The sequence below is a fragment of the Montipora foliosa genome, chromosome 11 (assembly GCF_036669935.1).
Source record: "Montipora foliosa isolate CH-2021 chromosome 11, ASM3666993v2, whole genome shotgun sequence".
NCBI classification, from domain to species: domain Eukaryota; kingdom Metazoa; phylum Cnidaria; class Anthozoa; order Scleractinia; family Acroporidae; genus Montipora; species Montipora foliosa.
The window spans coordinates 41,955,834-41,973,545 of record NC_090879.1 but is presented as its reverse complement, the minus strand read 5'-3'; the positions used below and the strand labels follow the sequence as shown (position 1 = coordinate 41,973,545).

General features: G+C 39.1%; 2 protein-coding genes across 2 annotated transcripts in view; one reads left to right on the top strand and one right to left on the bottom strand.

Annotated features, from left to right (window-relative positions):
- Positions 1–2,811, bottom strand: part of LOC137977138 (uncharacterized) — an 18,054-nt gene extending 15,243 nt beyond the window's left edge. Inside the window, exons 1-2 of the mRNA XM_068824413.1 lie at positions 2,550–2,811; positions 749–1,192 (exon numbers count right to left, since the gene is read on the bottom strand). Of these exons, the coding sequence (XP_068680514.1) occupies positions 749–1,192; positions 2,550–2,811 (706 nt within the window). The remainder of the gene's footprint in view (positions 1–748; positions 1,193–2,549) is intronic.
- Positions 2,812–16,210: 13,399 nt separating this feature from the next.
- LOC137977137 (adenosine receptor A2a-like) lies at positions 16,211–17,098 on the top strand. The gene has a single exon (XM_068824412.1). The coding sequence runs from the start codon at positions 16,211–16,213 to the stop codon at positions 17,096–17,098; it is 888 nt and encodes a 295-aa protein (XP_068680513.1).
- The last annotated feature ends 614 nt before the right edge of the window (positions 17,099–17,712 follow it).

Here is a 17,712-nt window from a genome sequence, read left to right as displayed (position 1 = left end):
ATCCGCAGTTCATCTATGATTCATTTCATATACCATTTCATAATTGATTCATTCCTCACGGGACCATTAGAACCCACAAATGACCAGCTCCCAACGTCAGTGGCTTCATAGCTCAGTTGGTTAGAGCGTCGCACCGGAATCGTGAGGTCACGGGTTCAAACCCCGTTGAAGTCCTGAATTTTTCAGGCTTCTCTACGCAATTGTTAAAATTGCGTTCGTAACTGCGAAGATCATAGATTCACTTGATTTCATATCCTCAGTTCATATAAGATTCATTTCGTATACCATTTCACGTAAATGTTTAGCGTGTTTAACTAACTTGATGCACTCCTCTCCTATGATTACAGGAGGAAAGACACAATCTGATGTAAAACTAATGCGGAGCTCCTTACATTTGTCTGTGTTTAACTTGACTCTGTTTCTGATTAACCAATTTACTACCTCATTTACAACACCTTGAGCCTCGCTACGATGTCCCTTCTCTGTTACCTCTGATGTTGAGGTGTCGTCTACATATTTCCAAATAGAAGCATTACCGACGGTTAGATCATTTATCATGATTAAAATAAGCCAAGGGCCTAGTTTGGTCCCTTTCGAAACTCCCGACGGTACTGTGCCCCCGGACTGTGCCCCATTCGGAAACACAGCTATCAGAGAGTTTGATTCTCTGTGAGCGATCGAGCTGGTAGAAGTCTATTATCCAATTAATGACGCTAGGTGGGCTGTCAAGCGCGCTTAATTTCCTTACTGAAATAAGTGCTATGGTCAATTAAATCAAATGCTTTCATGTAATCAAACAGGAGTGTCCTGATAGTCGAACCGTTCCCATCAGTCCCTTTAGACCACTCGTGGAGCATCTCCAACAGAGCAAAAGTTGTCGAAGACTTTGGTATTGCACCAAACTGACTTGGGTCCAGAGAGCGCAGTACAGCTGGCTTTCCATGCTCTGTGACGACAAAGTCCTCTGCGACCTTGGAGATACTCGGTGTTAACGATATGGGCCTCAGATCTTTGTTGATCTCCTTAACAGGCTTGGTTTTGGGTAATGGAGTAACGTCTGCCAATTTCCAGAGTCTCGGTAGCTGCTGTTCCGTAAAGTAGGCATTTAGAATGATTGAGATAGGATAGACGAGAAATTTCGCATATTCCCTTAGTATCCAATCAGGAATACCGTCCGGTCCGCCTGCTTTGGCTGCATTTAGATGCAAGAAAGATTGTGCGTGATATTGTACAAGCAGAAAGTCATTTTTACAATGCACTTTTTTTTTGTGTATGTGAAGATTTCTGTGGCTTAAAATTCTGCTATAGAGACTTTCAGCTGTAATAATAGCATCATTTCAGAGTAACAAAAATGTTGCCTTTCCAAGGTATGTCAAAGAATTTAATAATTTTGTCTCAAAATGCACTAAAGAGTAATGTAGCCTCGATTTCATGCAAAACGATAATACAAGAAGATAATATCAACTCGTGTTTGTAAGACATAAAGAACATCAAAACAAAAATCAAACGTGGCTCCATATCTAAATCTTGAAATACCGTCATAAGCTACTTCTGTGCCAAATTTGGTGCTTTCTTCAAAAAGTGCACAATTCTTCTAAAAGTTGACGTTTGACCGCTCCACTAATTGGCGTGTGCTCTCAAGAGAAATCAGGTATTGTCTTGGGAATTATTGAATATTTATTTCATTTCGGGCAATGATTTCCTTAAATTGACATACACATTTTCAGTGGAACTCTTGCCGGGATTTTAAGGTTAAAGTTGTTAGTGATGCTTTTGCCCAACCAATAGATTTACTGATCTCTTTCAACCTTGGAATTCAAACAAGAAGAAACGTGTACTGCGGAAGATCATAATTGGCAAAGTATTGTAGATGATGAAACATCCGATGAAGATTTAGCAAGCCTCAATATTCCCGATTGCACTTTAAGTTCAAGATAAAGTTGTTCGGCGCTCTGAAGTGAAGCAATTTCAGATAGTTTGCAAAGTAAGGACTGCACTTTGTTTGCGTGGAAGCAAAGAAGGATTAGGTGTGAAGGGACGAAAAGTTCAGTGTCATATGATGTAACGTCCTGAGTCCAGCTTTCAATAAATGTAAGGTAAAGTTTTGGATGGCTGGAAAATCAAGAGGCAGTGCTAAATGAGAAGTAACGAAGCAAAAATAAAGTAAAATGTGTTCGGTGTTGTATTTGACTCATTCACCTTCTTTCAAAGTTCAATGTGTTCATACAAGAACATGTGGTTGTACATAATTCATTGAATTATTGTATCAATTCATTCATCAACCCCAGCTTTTCCCTGCTACCCTTTCATACCCTCCCCGTACTTTCAGACAGTTGAACTTTATCACTCTTTACAAAACATGCATGTGACCTGATTAGTGCGTTTCTGTTAGCTGTCACCCTTATGAACTATTAATGAATTTTACAAACCTCGTTCTAAGACTGTTGACTGCAGTAGAACTCTATCTGAACCCTACTATATTATGCAGAACACCTCAAACTTGCTGACAGTAAAAAAACACCTGTTTTCTCCGAGAGAACGCTGCTTACTTTGCTGCTGAGTGATGATGCTCAGGACAGGAGAGATTTGAATCAAGAGTGATTCACGTTCCTCTCTCGGAGGAGAAACCCTTAAAGACCTCAAGGGAATATCACTGTAGGGCTCATCACTTCTGGATTTTGATCCATAGGCTGCAGCAGTGAAAATGATTTTCTTCATCAAAAAGGCCACGAGGACCTTTTCTCCAATCTTGAGTATATAATGCATCAGAAATTCAGCTTTCTTGCCCCCATCCCTCACTGCCACTTCCATCTTCCAATACCTCAGCAAACACCAAGCAAAGAACAATACAACTATAAATTCGATTATTTATCGTGCTAGCATCGACTGCGCAGACCTATAGGCCAATTACACTGCGTTGCGTGTATATTTCCTAAACGTTTTGCGAGTTTATTAATTGATCACTTTACTACGAATGCACAGAACAGGGCTCCAGATCATATCACCAACGACACTTCCCACAACAACCACCATTCAACTATCTGGCTTACCATCCCATTCGTCGGCGACCTAACGACACAGCTTGTTAAGAAGCTTAAACGTGAGCTTCGTAGATGCCTCGTCGACTCGAATGTAGACATCCGAATAAAAGAGAAGACCACAAAATTATGTTTCTTCACAAGCACTAAAGACAAAACGCCGCCATTAAGCCAATCAAATGTTGTCTATGAATTCATTTGCCCCGGTTGGCAGTCTTCGTACATCGGCAAAACGAACAGGACTTTGCTTGTCTGCACACAAGAACATGCGCTCACGGACAAAGAAAGCGCTATATATAAATATCTGCGCTATTGTGATCAGATCGAACATGTACAAGGTTTATATAACCTACCGGACATTTTTATCAATGAGAACTATCCACCTTCTACTACTAATTGGAATTAAATCCTATGACTATCCCCCCCCCCCCCCCCCCCTCCTTTCTGCAGGTACCGGAAAGCATCGTGTTTTTGGTCGCTTGGGATTTGTCTTTATTTGGAGTAGTTTTGTTTTCTGTCTTTTGTTTCTTTTGTTTTACGTAATTTGTGCTCCGGTACCTGCAGAAGCTGCCGTCACTCGGATCCTCAATCTCCCTTACTAACCCTTCAAGTCAACCCTCTCTCTCGCTTCTTTTTATATTTGCCAGGAGTTATTTCCCTCTGTTCACTTACTACATTTCATCGTTGCTAATTAAGGAGGCTCAAATAAACATACTACGTCCTTAGATACAGTTAGGGTAATCATATCAAGACGAAATTTGGCCAGAGTATTAAGTACCCATCGCAGACTCCTCCAAAATAACGTTACCATGGCAACGATATTAGGAATTTCTTTGAGCGTTAAAATCAACATATATATTGTCTTTTTTGAAGAAACGGGACGGTGAAATCTTCTCATTCAGCGTTACCAGATAATGTTAGAAATAATCTCCAAAATATTTAAAATTCAACAAAATCTGTAGGCCAGTACGTTTTTCGGAAAAATCAGTTTTTTTGAAATGTGTCTCTAACCCGAACCCTAACTCATATGACCAGCCCAGTAACCGCAACCTTTTGAGTTCTTAGACCTAATGAGTGTAATTCAGAGCTAAAAAATGGCATCGACCGTTTCAAATGGCAAGGACTGTTCTGAGAAATGGCAACGACCGTTTACGAAAGGGAAATAGGCGGCGCCGTGATCAAGTTGCCGCGGCATGTTTACTCGCGAAACAGTGAAGCATCTGTGTCAAATGATGGCAAAACACCGGGTTTTGTTTTTGTTAGTTTTCTTTTTCTTTCAAGTGTTATAAAGTTTGACAAGAAATGTGCGAATTCAACACAAAGATCACAATCGCCCAACTCATGAGGTTGACCATTATTCATCAGCGTCACAAATTCTTGCCGGGGCTCATTTTGTTGAAACTCAAGCACGCTTCCAACAGGCCTGTTTATTATCGTGACTTATGCGCTGTCTCTACCACAAAAATCCTCCCTTATCATATTTCAACACACGTATGCAAATCTTTATGCTCGAAAATTACACAACATGACAAATTTTCACAAAACGTGGAAATCTTACAAAAATCTTTTCCAGCGAAAGATTTATTGAAACAAAGAACATGTTTGCTATTAGAGGCAAAAGACCCTTCCTATTTCAATTGCGTGCGTGCAAACGAGACACACATTCACAAAGCATATGCAATTAAATAAAATTCTGACAGTTTGCATCAAACCCTTTTCCAAAGAACCTTGACCATAAATAACAAAGCACAAAAGCGACAACAATCGTTCATTCAAATAATTTTTCACTGTCACATTTCCAATTTTTTTTTTTACCTTTGCAGAGTTGATTACAAAATAAATGTTACTTGCCAGACAACTTAGATGCGACTTCAGTAAACACTGTGATGCATGCAAGGCATTCGATTTCTTTGATGTTTGTTAAATCCATAAAAGAATTGCCATTTGATGTCAGTGTTGTATATAATACCAAGTTAGTAAAATATTAGAAACAAAGCTCGCTTGATATCCAACGGCGAAAAATGAAATTGTTGTCGAAGACTCGTCGCTTTAAAGATTCCAGATATTTATTTTTCAGCGCCTGTCTTGCTCATCCAATTGACGTTCCATTCTTGAGCTCCATGAGGGTAAATTTTGTTTAAAGATCCACTAAAACGTCATTCGCGTTATAACGACTTTCGACGCAATTGAAGGTTAACGAGAAGTAGTGAAATTCCAACTGTTACCGGAAGACTGTGCAGAGTTGAGTGCAAATAAATACATTCAGTCAAATAGCCAGACAACAGAGATAACAGATCCACTTAAGGTGTTCGATTCGTTCTTTGTCTTTGTTGAGCCCATAAGTTACCCGAGAAATTTCCGGCTTTTGGTTTCAGTGTTGTACATATCACCACCTTGGCGAAATATTGAGAAATACAGCTCACTTTGATTTCGGCTCGACGGGCGAAAGATTGCTGTCGAAGTCCATTACTCGTCGCTTTTAAGATTCCAGATCTTTATTTTTCACCGCCTGTCTTGACGTTCCATTCTTGAGCTCCATGAGGGTATATTTTGTTTAAAGATGCACTAAAACGCCATGCGCGTTACAATGACTTCCGACGCCATTGCAGGTGCACCAGAGAAATCTACGCATTACCCCAGCCCCCTCAAACGTAACAAAATACGCACAGAAGACTCCATTCACAAAGACACCACTTAGCAGGGGAGTGACAGGCAAGACTTTTACCGACACGGAAAAGAAAAAAAAATGACGAAATGCAACGCAGATTCCGACTGGGTTTAGCAACCCAGTAAAAATAAAACCAAAAAATGAAACGCAGATTCCGACTGGGTTTGTCAACCCAGTAATAAATGAGGCTTTAACAGATTTGGCCAATGCAGGTGTACGTTATATTCCGAGATCTAGGAGCAAAGTCTTTATGTGCTCGTTTTTTTACAACAAAACCGTTGATTTTATGACCTTGAACGGCCTACTACAAAGAACGCGAAGATAACTATCACGACATGAATAGCCCTTTTAGTACGGTCACGTTCCATTAACCGTATTTTACTGATAGGTCAGTAAAATCTCATTTAAAGAGAACAACAGATACTTGTTTATGTGCACAATACATCGAAGAATAAAGTCTACAAATACCTACTTTACCTTCAAATACTTACCCCTGCATAACATTTCAAATTCCGTTTTCAGTGAATCTTCTCATGATTACATGTGGTACATACGAACCATGGCATGCAATTACTAGCTTTACAATCACTGGTTCCTCGTTAATCAAATTTATTACTAAGACTTGTTTGTATTACTACTTAACACGAAAAGGGATAACTTGGGAATTTTTAACAATATATCGCTTTAATCTAACTCAAAATCATTCAGATATTCAAAACGTCCTATGCATGATCCATTTCCTTCGCTTTTGTGTTTGTCAGCATTATGATTTGCAATATTTCAGGTTTACTTGTTCACAAGGTGGTTTTTGTATCTCGTAGATGTTTAGATTTCCAATTACGAACTCTGTTTTGATTGGTCACTCTAACTCACTGTGTAAATAGTTCACCCTGAATTCAAAATAAATACGTTTCGTTTTTGAGAAAACAAAACAACAACATTCTTTTACAAATCGTACCGGGTATTCCTGATTTCTGTATTAAATTTAACTTTTGCATTTACCTGTTCATCCACGCCAAGGGGGGAATAGAAAAAAGGTCTGGAACCGAGAAGCGATGTTCTCACAACTTACAAAGCGTTCATCTTGGTCAGCGGCGTATTCTTGAGCGGGCGCTCTTTGTGATTCAGGTGTTTTCGAATGTTAAAAAGATAGCGATCTCTGTAAAAACTATGTGCCTGTTGGCTTTATTGTTGGTGCTATTATCACAAAGTGAAGTTGAGAAAACGTTCATAGCTGACTCGTTCCCTAATGGCTCTGAAGCTTCCCGTCGAGGCACAACTTACAACTCGCACAAATAATAATTTACGAGTACGAGTTGAATGCGTAGTCCGCGTAGCTAGTTTGCTCGACATAAATCCGTTTATTCACGGGAACCCAAATATTTCAAATTGTTTCCGATGCATCGTCGGATATCCGAGTTTTAGGATTCAGACGGTAATCAGTGTAATTTATTCACCTAAGGACCTCTTCCTGTAGTTCGATGGCTCCAAAACATCACGACAACCACGTTTAATTTCATTCAACACAATATATACTGGGAACGTGTTTTCTCGCCGAAACACGAAAAAACTGCTTTTGCAAACTTTCCTTTATATCAGCGGGATGTTTTGGGTTGGGCAGATCTGAAGGAAAGAATGTTTTAAAAAAATGTTATTTCATTCGACCCACCAAATCTGCTACTTTCCATTCTTGAATTTGTCCTAGTCAAGTCAATTTTTATTTATACTCAGACAGAAATAATAATTAATACAAATTTGTGTTTAAAATATAAAACCAAGGGATCGCGAAGAAAAAGAAATTTTACAATTGTAGGTTCGTTCATTGAACTAACCGAGTAGGTGACCCAAACCAAGAAATAAATGAGTCAAGGAAAAGAGATGCAAAATAATTGTTTTAGATAAAAAGTATTACTTTATTAATTAAATAACAGTTAAAGATTACATAATCGTAAAACATTAGGAATCAATAACGGTATTATAACCACCAATCACAGAATTTTTGATATATTAACGAAAATTGGAAAACAGCTTGATTTTCTTAACATCAATGGATAAAGAATTCCAAAGTTTTGGACCAGTGTAACTGAGAGAACGAATACCGTATTGAGTGGTATGAACAGATGTAACAAACAGATTATCAATCTGTGATTGACGTGTATTATATGAATGAATAGAAGATACCGGGTTAAAAAAATTAACAAAACTAGAAGGGCTTAGTTTATGGTGCCACTGATAAACAAAAGAGAGAATTTCAAGATGAATTATATCAGAGAAGTTGAGGAGTCTGAGAGACGTCAATAGTGGCTGTCCTATATTCAACGTCAGCTGCAATCCTTTCAGCTGGGAATGTGCATTGCCTCTTGGAACTAATTACAACATCAAATTCCGGAACAAGTATTTTACAAAGGGTCTACCAAGCCTATCTGACATCTTGGTGAACCTAACTCAAGCGATTGAAGCATACACCTGCCAGCTATCTCGTGAACTGCGTATGTTCATCTTGAACAGGTATAAACTAAAAATCGATTACTTGGTAGAAAACTCGAGAAAGAAGAGTAACCTCAGATTCGACCGTGAGAATCTCTTTTGGAGCCTGCAAATTGAAATTCCAGGAATTCATTTGTATATACAGGAATTCCACTACCACTATCAACATACCTTCCCGTTTGCTACAACTGCTATTACGGTTGCGCATGCGCGGTGGCGGTAAACAGTGCTGCTTGGCTGGCTGTATCAATGATGCAGGCAGTTACCCCTTAACTGCCTGTAGGGGACGTGATGAAGCCAACCCGAACATGTGTGTGTGTGTGTTTGGGATAGAGACAATTACATGAATTATGACACGGGTGAAATAGCATATATTCCGTGCTGTTCATGTCAGGTAAACATCAAGTGTGTCCAGCCATATGGCTGTTCACACCACAAGTCCAACTTCTTGCACAGGACATTTCATGTTACGTGCAACAACGGAGACAATGTGACTTCTACTAGTGATGTCCAGTCAACGACCAGAAACAAGAATTTTATATGTTTTTCCTGCAGTCAAGGCCTCAAACATTTTCGTGCGCAACAAGCTAACACTCAGTCATCAACCCTTAATGAAATGTCCTCCCCATAATGGCATGTCAACGTCTTGACATGACCCATTTATACATTTTATTGATATCAAAACTCCCTCCCAGCTGGGAAATTGCAATCAGTGGTGATAGAACAATCCATCTGTTATTTTCTCCTGTAAGAAATGAAAAACACAATGTAAACGAGAGACAAATTTTGCTCGCTGAAACTGGCAATGTGGATGCAGTGGAAGACAGAATGTGAGAACATGGCAGGAAAGCCTTTTAGATGAAAGAGGACTGACTTCACCAAGAAAGAAATAGAAATTGCTCAAATTGAAACTGTGTATATTTGCTCCAGACATGTAATTGTTTTTGTTTGTTTTTTTTTTTAACCTTGATTAGAAAACTTTTAATTCAACCAATTTAATTCTCATTTTTTGTTGTCTCAGTGTCATCACAAAGTGGAGGAAAGAAAAATAAAAATGAAACTGGTTGGACAATTTTATAACCAAAACCAAAGGGAGGGGAGGGGAATCCTAGAAAAAGTGACAGGTGTGCCCCATTCTGCCTTGATCGAAACACAATTAAAATCCATGACTCTGAACCACTTACAATGTTTAAAACTCTTTCTTCTCGTCTCTTCTCTTATGTCTGTGGTGTGGCAAAAAAATAAAAACAATGACAAACAACAAAAACTAACCTGATCATAGAGTTTACCTTAGTACCTTTCTGGCTAAAAAGACTACATAAAGCCAAACAAAAGTTTGTTGGAAAGACTATTCTAGTTCGTTTTAAGGCTTTCTTTTAAAAATTCTGATGAGCACTCGCCCCAGGAGTATCAATGAAAATCCTCAAAGACAAGTAATGCATTTGAAGTTGAAAACAAACAATGCAAGCCAAGAACTCTTCCTTAAGAGAGTGGGATTGGTTGGCAACACAATACAATTTAAAATGCCTCGCAGTATAACACTCAATGAAAGCTGGTTTTCACAATATTCTCTTTTCACGAAAGAATTTCTATTTATAGGCGGTAATAAATGCTGGTTGAAACAAATTACAAAGTAAAACGTAGGTTTAGCTATCAAATAACACAAAGGAATGTCTATCTCTGAGTAAGTGTTTCTACTGCAAATACCATAAATCGAAAGCCCGATTGACATTTTACAAAGACAAAAAAATTTAGTGGAACTTGAAAAATTGCGAGTTACTATACAGCGGGGATTATTACTGTTTGCTCACCAACCTGTTTTATCACCAAGCCAATAAGCTTAAGATTACTAGCTCAAGCACAGGTCACCCAGGCTCATTGTGTGTGCCACATAGGTAAATATAGAGAACATATGAGGCGAAGTTCAGGTCTGAAAATTTCCTAGAAAATGGAAATAAAAATCGATAAAACTTACCATGTGGTGAGCTGTTGTTGTCTTTAATACGTACACGAAGTTTCGGGGAAAATGGTCCCCGTTCACCTTCCTTCATAGTATAGTGACAAGGTAGGAGACGGAAGCCAGCGTAGGGACTCCGATCGACCCAAAACAAGCACGATTTTTTTTGCAAAAATAGAATCCAGTCGCTAAATAAACACGCCAGGCTCATGGAAAATGAATTTTGCTAAACCATGAATCCACTGAAGCATCTCCAGGTAGCAACGCGAAGCCACCAGACTCTGTAAAACTTGCAAGTTAACCTGCTAAAATGGCGGCCAGAAAGCCTTGTCCTCGCAAAGTGTCCAATTCAAAATGGCACTGAACTCGGGACGCCTGGTGACAAGGAGAATATATGTCCCCCTGGAGGGAGGGGAGTCCCAGATTGCTCAGTGAGTTTTGTTTTTAGCAATTTGGGACTCCTCTCCCTCCAGAACTTATTATACTCGTCACCAGGCGTCCAGAGTTCAGTGCCATTTTGAATTGGACACTTTGCGAGGACAACGGAAGTCTACGGAGTCTGGTGGCTTCGCGTTGCTACCTGGAGATGCTTCAGTGGATTCATGGTTTAGCAAAATTCATGTTCCATGAGCCTGGCGTGTTTATTTAGCAACTGGATCTGATTTTCGCAAAAAAAATCGTGGCTTCCGTCTCCTACCTTGTCACTATACTATGAAGGAAGATGAACGGGGACCATTTTCCTCGAAACTTCGTGTACGTATTAAAGACAACAACAGCTCACCACATGGTAAGTTTTATCGATTTTTATTTTTATTTTCTAGGAAATTTTCAGACCTAAACTTCGCCTCATATGTTCTCTATATTTACCTATGTGACACACACAGTGAGCCTGGGTTACCTGTGTCCCAAGAGGCTTTTTTAAAGCGAAGACGTACACATTTACAAAATGTTGCCTTACCTTGATCTCGGAGAAACTACTGTGCGTTAAAAACGACGTCCGCCAAGAAGTAAATTTCTCAAATTGAAGGGCTTCGAAATAAAAAAAAATCGTTGAATAAACTAAAAAGAAGCCACCACATTTCGCACCGGCATCGGCCGCCATGTTTCTTGTTCTGTTTACACTTCGGGATGACACATTCTGCTTGTGCGCAATACACGAATCCGCTGACTGATGCCTCCATGATTGCTTTGCAAGTTCGTTTGGATTTCATTTAAGAGAATGTATGGGAAGTTGCTTCCCACCCCCCCCCCCCCCCCCCTTCCCGATCCACGCCTTTTGGAAAAGTGTTACATACACTGTACCACTTGCTTAGATTTAAACGCCTACCTGAGGTAGCTCCCATAGTTGTGTTTACCAGCAAGTGATCTCCTTGGCTAGTAATACGATGAAATGTGGATGACCTCGGTACATTGTTAACCAAATACGTTCCCGTAAGTTTCGTCCTTTTGCTGCTGTTATAAAATAGACGTCTCAGCTTTCTCTGTAATTCTGCTCGGTTCTAGTTCTCGGGCACGTCTTTGTCGATGCACACGCAAATCACAACTAAAGTAAACACACTTCTGCTTATCGAGACCTGTATTTCTCCTTTGGAATCAAGTCGTTATTATCATTGACAATCAAATAACTGTAAAGCCTTCCAAACTACATCAAAGTTATTTTCTAAAGAGCTGATCACAGTCTCCACTGATGACATCAAATCTTGTAAAACTAGAACAGAACTATACACACAAGATGGCCGTGAACACGATCGCTAATATGGCTAGTTGAACAAAGGATATAAGCTAGACCATTACAAGAAACAAACTGTTTAAAAATAAAAAACAAAAAAAACGCAATATACACAAAACTTATCTCCGTAGTCAATGGTACACTGAGCGGGAGGCTATTTGTTCGCGGTGAAAATGGTACAAGCGTGAGGCCATTTGTTCGCTGTGCAAATGTTTTTACTTTGTATTCAGAAGATTCCAATATGGCGTCCATTTGTTTGTGTTTTTAATTTTTATTGTCGCTGCCATCTTCAGAGTATTTCTCGATAAGGTAGCCGCTGCTTATTAAAGAATTAGTATTTTGACTTGTATCACTTTCAATAGTTGCGTCCATTTCAGTTAGTGACTTGAGTATAATCTTGTTTCATTCAGTTTGCGGAAAGACCCGTTTCGAAGCTGACGCCTGACATCTTTTTGTGTGGGTCTACCGCGAAAAGCGTATACCTTTCTTTGCATATGTTTTGAGCGCCCCAAGAAGAAATCGATTAAGCGAACGCAACGTCGATCTTCGGTAATCCAAACAACGCTTCACAGTGCTCTTCATGCTCTTGGATTGCGTGGTTTGCTTTAAATAGCCAATGTAAACAGCGCCACGAGGCTTGTATTGTGCATTACCCAATCAAAACACCGCCACGTTCTTTCTATTGTGCATTGCCCAATCAAACACCGCCACGTTTTTCTATTGTGCATTTTGCTGCAAACGAAAAAGAAAAAAACTGAAATCTAACATTTTATAACTCGTGCCCCTACGGGCCCGAGTAATAACTTTGGTAGAGATCCATGGATGTTCCCGTACGAGGCAAACTTTGTTTCACTTAGGGCTTATATTTTTTCAAGGAAAGTTTACTGTCAGAAAATTATGTGTTCTGGCGGATTGAAGGTTATCCATTGCACTTTTTTCTCGAGCATCGCGAAACAGATCCATCTCCCGATGCACTTTGTCTTTTTTTTTAATTTATTTATTCCATTTTCACTGCATTAGAGAAAACAATTCATACTAAATACTAAGTACTACATGCTAAAAGAGAAAAAAAACGTACTGCAGTGGGGAAGGACTAGAAGGAAACATACGAACTATTCGAGCTAGTCCACAGCTAGTCTTTGCCAACTGACTGCGTTTCCACACAGGTTTTGGACATGGAAGACAAAAGTAAATTGTTTTCTTTGCACCACTCTATGCACCGCTCGCGATAGGCTATAAAGCAGGGACATTTTCCAAATGTTCAAATCTCCCTCTGTTGACGCTTTTACTTCGGTAGCCATTATGATTATTACGAAGACACAAGTTTGCTTCAAAAGAAGGGAAACATGAAACGATTTTAATTGCAATGAACTCGTGCATTAAAGTGTCACATGAAAGATGCACCGATCAGACTGTAAGCGTGGTACACTCTTCCACGCAGTGACCTTATAAGTGTGCCGTACGCACGGGGCATTAAGGAAAAGCAGGTTATAGTTCACAGCAATACTGGAAAACCTAAAACTATCACAGGGACCAACCTTAAGCCTAAACAGAGCCTTTAGTCGTAATTAGGGTTACGGTTAGCATTATTAAAGGGATGGGCTGTTTCAAGAGTAGTAAAACAGGGATCTCTGAACGGTAACCTACGAGTGTAAGTTCGATTGTAGATGCTCGGCGCGGCGCGTGTATTTAATTACGTATCATTGTTATGTAAATAGTCAGCCAGAATTCAAAATAATTATAATTTTAGCAACTTGACACGTTAGCTCAATGGTCAAGAACAGGGACAAGTAATCCAGAGGATTACAGTGCGTCGGAGTTCAAGGCAAATTCCGAGTGCCCTATCATAGGATGAAATGGCAGAAAAAGCCCAGCGGGATCTGGAAAAGAGGGCAAGACGGAAGAGGAAAGCTGGGACGAGAACGAGTAACGGTGTGGGTGATGTGGGGAAAGAAGAGAGAGAGGGAGGGAGGGAGAACGAGAGGGAGAGAGAAATGAGATCCATTTTTATTCATCTCGTAAGTACAAATCAACCATGTATATATTCGATTCTCTTGGGTATACGTATTGTTCTAAAAAACAATAGTGCGAATGAATAATTAGTTTATTCTGAATGCATAATGAAGTAGGGACCTGTCCGTACATTTCGAATTGTGCCTACCGAATGCCGTCTTTTAATGTGGTACTCTGTGTTAACCTTTAAAGATATTTGAATGTTATCATGTCGCGTGACCTATTTTCCTCAATTGTTCATTGCTCTTAACATGTGGACATAATTAAAAGACGACATGACAAAGCCTTCAGAAGGGGTCATCGAATAGTCGAGAAACAAGATTGATATAATGTAACTTAATGTTCCCCATTTCTGAGTAAAAAATATAACTGTTATAGGTCGATTTGGGGTCACGTGACAAGAATGTGACACGGAACATTTTGGAAAAGTTATAACAATACCAATAACTAACTGCCCGCCGAGTTTTATACACCCTGGACAAATTCTTTCCCTTCAAACAAAAATATGCATAATAATTAGGACGGTCAAGCCTTAATACACTTGAGTGGTAAATGTTTTCTTAGCAGGGCTGGTTTCATTGCTTTGGCGTTGTTATTTGACATTTCATTCAACTGATTCGTGCGTTTTACAGTTCGTTAGGGAGTTGAAGTAAAAACAAAGGCAATTAACGTCAACGAAAACGTCACTCCAAATGTAATTTTGTACTATCGCAAGTATTTCGCGATTATTCCGTCTTGTTCACCTTGCAAAGGTACGAACGGTTGCAAAGTAAAAATAGAAAATGAACTGATCGTTGTTATATGCTCCCGTTGTCGTCAAAAAATTAAATTTTGGTGATTTCACGTTGTTGTTTGGTGGAGTACGGCAAAAAAAGGAAACGAAATTCGTGCTGCATGCATATTCTTGCGTTGTTGATGCGTTGCCGTCGTCTTAATTTCCTTAATTTTAAACTCCCTATGGACGCTAAATGGCTTCCTGCAAAATTGAAGTAAATGCAAATTTTGCCGTTCTTATTATAAACAAGGAATCGTATGCTTCCTCGTAAAATTTTCAGAAGTTGAAGCCGGAAATAGCCCTCATCGCTGCGCGACTCGGGCAATTTCGGCAACTTCTGGAAATACGTGTGATTTACTCGGCTCCATGCAATTACCTTTACTAAACAGTTATTTCGGTGATGATAGGTGAACAAGTCCTTATGTTGGTTAAGGAGGTTTAGTTTTTAAAGAAAGTGGCTCTGCCGGACGAATGGCTGACGCGGCTATGGTGGTAAATTTACCATATCAACCCAGTTGATAAACGCATTCGTTATGTTGGTTAATTTAGGGTGCGTTCGATTGACCCTCTTCCGGAATAAGAATACGTAGAGACATAGTTTAAAACGGTATGTTTGGCGTTTTGAAGCCGAACAAGGATAATAAAAATATGTTAAAATAGCATTTTAGCAGATCATGTCATGTTTGACAATTTTAATGTAAATCTACGTAAAAGCAAAGGATTTCTAACTTCTCTTCCATGTATTCCTATTCCGGAATAAGGTCAATCGAACGCACCCTTAGTTTAGGAGTATTTTCAGAAATTCAAATAACCTTTGTAGTGAAGTTTCCGCAAATAATTGAAGCATTTGAAATTGTCATTTTCACAAACATCTTTGTCCATTCGATAAATTAAATCTAAAGACTTCTGCATTTAGGTTAATTTGTGTCAAACTGACATTCTCCTTTTTTATGTAAGCTTATTTGTTTGTACCTTTTGGGATTTAAGCCTGGCATTTTTTTTCGGAGGTGTTGCCAAATTACATTAAAGTCAACGCTGACCTGCTAGAATCGGGGTCCACTGTTCAAACGCTTATTCCTTATTCAAAAGATTATTCCTGTTTTGTTTATATAAGAGGGGAACATCTGGCACCATTTATTAAAAAACTCACCAGAACTGAAATGTATTTAAAAGGAAAAAGCTCATTGAATTGCTAAGAGTACTTTGGGGCGTTTATTGCCAACAACCAAAAAGGCGTTTAATGTTTTTTGGAATTATAAAAGTTCATTTGGTTTGCAGAAGCTGAAATTTTAGTCGAGTCACAGATGTTTCTAGATGTTACCTCAATTAACTACGTGTTGACTCGCATTTTCATTAAAATTGATAATTAGCGGATTAAAAAAGTTAACATTATGTCATCCTACGTATGTATATGTATGTGAATTTGCTATATAATTCCTCGTGCTGAGCTTTTATCCAGTTAAAAATTGTCAACCAACCGCTCCATATATATCTATTGACACTTGCATATACTTGAAACTGAACTGCATCAAGTAAGCCAGGCATGTGGTTTGCAGTTCTTGGTTCGCTCTTTACCATAGTAACCATTCTTGGAAACTCCATGGTTGTGTACTTGGTCATCACGAAGCCTCGGCTACACAATACAAGCAACTGGTTTGTCGTGTCTCTTGCACGGGCAGATTTGTTTGTTGGATTGACATATTTTCCAGGGATTTGCGCTTCAAGATCCGGGAAAGAGTTCGCCATTAACCACACAGGAGTATGGTTCAAAGTCAGCCATACTTTCGTGTATTTGTCATCCGCAAACCTGTGCGTTCTGACTGCGGATAGATACATAGCAATAACGATGCCTCTAAAATACAGCATCTTCATGTCGCTGCGTCGATTGAGCGTCATGCTTATTCTTGCATGGGTCTTACCATTGATTTTCTTCACCGTACCTTCACTTTTTACTTACAGCAACGGTAACAAATGTTTTACTTATTCCTTTGAAGTTGTCAGGATTGTAATGTTCCAGCTTATTCCTTCTTGTATCATATTTGTGTATGTCATCGCTCGTCTGTCCATGATAGCCAAGGAAATTTCACTTACAGATAGAGCCATTATCAACCAGATAAAATTTAATTCCCAAATCCAAGAAAACACAGAAAGCAAGAGGCAAACGGAAAGAAAATCGTCTTCGTTAAAACTGATCGTGTTCATTATTTCGTTTTTTATTTTGTGTCATATTGGAATTAATTACAAATGTTTTTGCACCTTTTTTAAGCTATGCGTCATGTCGGAGGCCTTGGGAAAGGTTGTTCACCTTCTTTTTGTCTTAAATTCGGCATTTAATCCGATAGTTTATGCTGTTATGAAAAAAGAGTTTAACAGAGAATTGAAGAAGTACCGAAGAAGTGACAACTTCAAAAAGAATGGCAAACAATGTTGAAACGACGCCTAGTTCAGTCCTCAGTGTAAGAATTTCGTTGAGTTGGTTTGCAAGACAATGTAAATTAAAGAGACATGAACAACGTTTCGATTATCTCATACTATTACATTTGAAATCATTGAAACCTCATTCTTTTTCCATCGCAAAGGAACACATTTCATTCCTCGCGCTCAAACTCCATGGGAATTTCACTCTTCGTCACTTTATTTCTTTCAGTACATATATGTCACCCCGAGACTTAAATCAAAGGGCTCTATGAGCCAAGTAGTGAATGTGGAACAGTGTACAGGTTAGCAAGCAGGGCCCTAGCAAGGGGAGGGGCTGGGGGGGGGGGGGGGGGCCCCTTTACGTTTTTCCCCCAAAAAGTAAAAACACAAGTATAAAATGTTGAAAATAGAATTTCTTCTTCAGGAAGTCTGAAACAACAAGATGCCAATAATTCCGGATAGAATCCTTCCTGATAAACGATAATTACAGTACCATTTCCTCAGCTCATATTTTTACTTCTTTTATTCGGTGATACAAAACTACAGAAAAAAACCAGCTAAAAAATTACAGCAAACGAGAAGTGTGACAAAAATATAAATGTGTCAAACCGATCCAGGCGACTCAAT

Coding starts and splice junctions, on each gene's coding strand:
- LOC137977137 (XM_068824412.1), top strand. CDS start 16,211: ATGTGGTTTGCAGTTCTTGGTTCGCTCTTTACCATAGTAACCATTCTT.